Below are 5887 nucleotides of genomic sequence, written 5' to 3' on the forward strand. Positions count from 1 at the left end.
CCACAGTCCTTTCTTGATAAACATCTATATGTACTGATATTAAAAACTACCAAAAATGTCATAGGTGAAGGAGTTGGGTGGGCCAAGGTATGTCGTTTGGGTTATAAACTGGGCAACCACTACTACATACTGGCATGGGATGTGCACGGCCCAGGACAGGAAGACTCTGCAACAAGTGATTAAAACTGCCCAAAACATCATTGGTACCCATCTACCAAGCCTCAGTGATATCGGGGAGGTGAGGTGCCTGTGCAGAGCCAAAAGGATACTAAAAGACAACACCCATTCCAGCCACAGCCTGTTCACCGTGCTGCCGTCAGGCAAAAGATACAGAAGTTTTCGCTGCCGTACCACCAGACTACAGAGCAGCTTCTTCCCTCAGGTTGTGAGACTACTAAATGCACCATCTGCACTCCTCCATGTTTAATAATTTTATTTTTTATACAATCAATTAATCAATCAAGAGGGAACCACATTTTAATTTCATTATACAACCTGCTGTATAATGACCAATAAACGTCCTTGTATCTTTGTATCCTTGTACATGTTTTGATGAATTAGGGCTGTGGCACCTGAAAAAAACATTTAACACAGAGTCCTGGTCTCCCAGAACAACACTGGCATATGCCTGCTGTCAGTGATCAGCGCCGACTTCTTGACATTCATTCTTGATTTTCATTTATGTTAACTTTAAGTAATTTCTACCCTCAACACTGTTCTTAACAATAACAACTGAAAGGGAACCTTTCCATGAGCTAGCCTTTAAGTGAACTCGAAGTTTTGACAAACTTGCACAGCACTGAATAATGTTGTGCAGGTGACTGTTGGAGCTGGAGCTTGTGCAGGAGGTGGACCACTACCAGCTAGCTATAGTCAGGCTCATTTCTATAGACATCCTGGGCTCTGGAACTAAATTCTTGGATGGGGGCTGGACTTTTTCTTTCTCCAAAATTGCCTGGGGTGAGAGCCGGTGGGCAGGTGTGGGGTTACTTGTTAGCCCCCGATTGAGTGCCACTGTGTTGGAGTTTGTCCCGGTGGAGGAGAGGGTCGCCTCCCTGTGCCTTTGGGCACCAGGGGGGAAATCATCTTTACCCTCAATGTCTATACACAACTGCCAAACCAGTATAGTGTAATGCTGTCACTTGATGTGATCCCTTACGTTGTGTGAGATTCATTCGTTAGGGCTAAACAAGATACATGCTGAAGCAAAGCAGTAGCTACATTTAGACATGAACATTGAAGCCCTTTTCCTCTTAAAATTAAAAGCCCTAACCTCATCCTCACACATATTACTGCCACCTACAGAGCTACAGTGTGAACTGACAATTTACATAATTATAACTAGCCCGAAAACTTATTTGTTGTTTGTCCCCATTGTCCAAATGTCAACTGACTTACATGACTGGGCTATACTTTTATGTATGTATGTGACATGTGGTCAAGCACTGACTTGAGAAATGACATAAAATGACAAAAATTAATCTTACTGCAATTGAAGTTTAATTCAATTTAGATTTTCATATTTAACATTCAGTTTAGCACACCACAAAAACCACACAGGAACCCATTTTTCTAAAGTAGCAAACTTATGAATGTTTTGCAACCATTTCCAGTGCTTTCTTCTTCTTACTCTGACTTTAGGTGTGTTGTCCATGTTTTGTGTGAAGTTCTATTACTGCCTTTGCTCCAGTCTCTGTCAAAAATCCCTCCATCCATAAAATGTGTTTCCAGGGCTTCTGCCCAAATCTCAGGTTGGGATGCCCTTTCCACAATTTTAGCACATTAGTACTGACTTTCAGTTGAAATTTTCTTTCCATCTAATTACTCAATGAGTATTTTTTTTTTTTTTTTCCAGAGGATTCTTCATCCATTGTGAAAGAGGAGCAAGTAACCAGATTCTTTTGAATTTCATGTTTCAAATAAATTATTTATTGAAATTCCTAAATAGATTTATTGTATGAAATAATATGATAGTAAAATCGAAGAAGAGGGTTAATATGAGATATTTTGCTTGACCATGTCAGATCAATGCCAAAAAAATCACACTACTTTCATTAAATGCATTCACTCTGTAATGTAACTGTACTGTTCTTTTGTATGTATGTATGTATGTATGTATGTATGTATGTATTTGAATATACTCTCAGTGCCTCACAGTAAACAATAAGTCAGAGCAGTTTTGAGTTTGCAAAATCACCTACAAATATTTTGCCAGAAATGATTATTCTGAAAGCCACACGGAACCAGCTGTAAAAGAAGGCATAAATGAATGGATTGAGCACTGAATTTGACCATGCAAGCAAAGTAAAAATTTCAACCACAGCTTTTGGAACTGAATAATTAATAAATGGGTTTATGGTCACACCAGTAAAGAAAGGAGCCCAACAGATCAGAAAAACTCCCATAACAATAGCCAGAGTTTTGGTGGCCTTTCTCTCCATCTTACTGACAGATGCTCCAGACTTTATGCTCTGACAGTTTGAGTTCTGGATACTGCGTGCCTGTTTCTGTGCCACCAGGAAAATCTTTAGGTAGATACTGAGCATTATACCTGCTGGGAGGTAAAATGAGAGAACACATCCAGTAATGCTTGAAATTGGAATATCAAATGTGAGACACTGTCCTTCACATTTCCCCTCATTAAGTCCCATAATTACTGTGCCAACTCCAACCAGGGCAGAAACTCCCCAGGTGACCAGGATCATCATCACAGAAGCATGGACATTTATTTTTGTTCTGTACCTCAGAGGATGACACACTGCAAAATATCTGTCAATAGAAATGCAACATAAGTTCAGAATAGAAGATGTCCCTAGTAAAATGTCAAGGATGCGGGCCATGTTCTGAAGTAAATCTCTAAGATACCAACAGGAGTCTACAGACAGTGCTATGAAGGATGGCAAAACTAAAGCCCCTACCAGGAGGTCAGACATAGCCAGAGAGAGAATCAGGTAGTTAGTTGGAGTGTGAAGCTGTTTGAAGTAAATGATGGAGATGATTACAAGAAGGTTTCCACATACTGTCAGAACAGATATTGTGCCCATAAAAATATTTACTAATATATCTATTGTTGAATGGGTGTCTGCCACAATGCAAGATACATTTTCTGATACATGTGTGTTTGTCATCATGCAAGATACATTTTCTGATTCATGACAGCTGCATGTCCAGTCCTGCTGAAAATGAAGTCAGTTTCCATGCTCTCTGGCTGCTTCCATCCTGCTTAGAAAGGTTTTTGATTTTAAATCAGGCATCAGTATAGTCATGTTTACAATAATATTCATCATCAGTCATATTTTCAATAATTACTTTTGCAGTTGCTACAGTATCTGTTTTCTGGAGTACAGTGATTTTCAGTTTATTTTGGTGATCCATTTTTTTTTTTTAACATACCTGTTAACTAGGCAGACTGTTAATGCATCTGTGATGGTGTGAGCTCTTCATCACTGCTCCACTGAGCGACTAGCTCTGTGAATTGACTCTCATATTTATCAGTCCCTGGCTGATTATCATAATTAATGCAACCTTGTTTTGGCAAATCACATGTGGGTAAACATGTATTTGATTTGAATTATATCACAAAACATCAAAAAAACAGTTTTCCCTTGCACAGGTATGTGCATACGCCATAATAAGGAAAATTTTTACTTATCAATCTTGATTGTATTTTCTGACTGTGAATTAGAAGATCATTCTTTGCTCTCAGTATTTTTGCTTAATTATCATCTTTCAAACTATCAAAACATGTTTATTGATCTTTTCTCCCCATCCCCCACTCCTTTACAAACCCATTTCCCATCATTCATTGCTTTGTATTTTATCTAAAATGATGTTAACAGATGTTACCATTGAATAATGCATAGGTTATCATTTAATTATTCCCACAGTCCTTTCTGGATAAACATCTATGTATCGGTATTGAAAACTACCAAAAATGTCATAGGAGAAGGAGTTGGGTGGGCCAAGGTATGTCGTTTGGGTTATAAACTGGGCAACCACTACTACATGTTTTGATGAATTAGGGCTGTGGCACCTGGAAAAAAAAACAAAAAAAAAAAACTATTTAACACAGATGGTCTCCCAGCACAACACCGGCATATGCCTACTGTCGGTGATCAGTGCCAACTTCTTGACTCAAAAGATTTTCATTTATGTTAACTTAAAGTAATTTCTACCCTCAACACTGTTCTTAACAATAACAGTTGAAAGGGAACCTTTCCATGAGCTAGCCTTTAAGTGAACTTGAAGTTTTGACAAACTTGCACAGCACTGAATAATGCTGTGCAGGTGACTGTTGGAGCTGGAGCTTGTGCAGGAGGTGGACCGCTACCAACTAGCTATAGTCAGGATCATTTCTATGGACAGCCTGGGCTCTGGAACTAAATTCCTGAATGGCGGCTGGACTTTCTTTCTCCAAAATTGCCTGGGGTGAGAGTCGGCGGGCAGGTGTGGGGTTAATTGTTAGCCCCTGATTGAGTGCCACTGTGTTGGAGTTTGTCCCGGTGGACGAGAGGGTCGCCTCCCTGTGCCTTTGGGCACCAGGGGGGAAATCTCTCACTGTTGTGACACCATACATGCCAAACAGCAGCTCAGAGTACCTTGCCTTCCTTAAGGCACTGGGAAATGTGCCAGTGAAGGCACCATCTGGGGACTCTGTGGTTCCACTGGGTGACTTAAACACTCATGTTAGCAATGATGGGGAAATGGAAGAGGGTGACCGTGAGGAGCGGCCTGCCTGATCTGAACCAAAGTGGTGCTTTGTTGTTGTCTGGAAAGGACCTCAGATTGAGGAGGGGCAATGTGGATTCTGTCCTCGCAGTGGAACAGTGGACCAGCTCTTCACCCTTGCACAGATACTGGTGGGATCATGGGAGTCTGACAATCTGGTCCATAAGTGTTTTGTGGATTTGGAGAGGACTTATGACCTTATCAACCGAAGGGTCCTTTGGGGGGTTCTGTGAGGGGAAGGGATGCCAGGTTTGCTGCTGCAGGCCATTCAGTCCCCATATAACCTCAGTGAGAGCTCTGTCTGCATTCTTGGCACAACGTCAAGCTTGTTCCCAGTGAGTGTTTGACTCTTCCAGGGCTGTTCCTTTTCTCCTATTGTGTTTATGATTTCCATGGTCCAGATACAGTTGGTATGTGGAGGCTGTCCAGCTTGATGACCACAGGATTGCGTCCCTGTCTTTGAAGATGATGTGGTTCTGCTGACCTCATCATGCTTTGACTTTCAGCATGATTTCTGATGTTTTGCAGCAAAGTGTGAAGCAGTCAAGATGAGGATCAGCAGCTGTAACTCCGAGGCCATGGTTCTCTGCCAGAAATAGGTGGTTTGCCCTCTCCAAGTTTGGACTGAATTCATGCCGCAAGGGCAGGAGTTCAAAATCTCAGTGTCTTGTTCACAAGTGAGGGTAAAATGGAGTGGGAGATTGACAGGTGGATCGGGGCACTGTACTGGACTGTTGTGGTGAAGAAGGAGGGGGGACTATGCATCTCTGATGGCCTGTGAATGTCGCGAACAGTGGAGGAAGGAGGACCCAAAAGCAGGAGCCGGCAGGAAAAATGCTCAGTGGCAAACAAAAATATTTAATGGTCACACAGGAACCGCAGGGAATGGCACAACACAGTACAACACAATACAATGAACCGACCAAGAACAGAACTCAAACAGGACTTAAATACATGAGAACTAATCATCAAACAAGACACACCTGGGGAAGGGGGCTGGAGCACAAGACAGGAGAACACAGAGGATAGGCTGAGGGAAACACTGGGAGGGATCAGAACAATCAGGGATGATTAACAGACACAGGACAGGTGTGGCACAGGGAGGAGCAAACAAGACACAGGTGAAATAACTGAAAGGAACTAGGCAAAAGAAACTCAG

At 41.7% G+C, this 5887-nt stretch overlaps 1 protein-coding gene across 1 annotated transcript; it reads right to left on the bottom strand.

Moving 5' to 3' along the window:
- Positions 1 to 856: 856 nt before the first annotated feature.
- On the bottom strand, positions 857 to 3044 carry LOC115355858 (trace amine-associated receptor 1-like). Its single transcript, XM_030046783.1, has 3 exons — positions 2846 to 3044; positions 2202 to 2773; positions 857 to 1111 (listed from the first exon to the last, which is right to left on the bottom strand). The coding sequence occupies exons 1-3, from the start codon at positions 3042 to 3044 to the stop codon at positions 857 to 859; spliced, it is 1026 nt and encodes a 341-aa protein (XP_029902643.1).
- Positions 3045 to 5887: the final 2843 nt, after the last annotated feature.

This window comes from Myripristis murdjan, chromosome 24, assembly GCF_902150065.1.
Source record: "Myripristis murdjan chromosome 24, fMyrMur1.1, whole genome shotgun sequence".
Classification (NCBI taxonomy): Eukaryota; Metazoa; Chordata; class Actinopteri; order Holocentriformes; family Holocentridae; genus Myripristis; species Myripristis murdjan.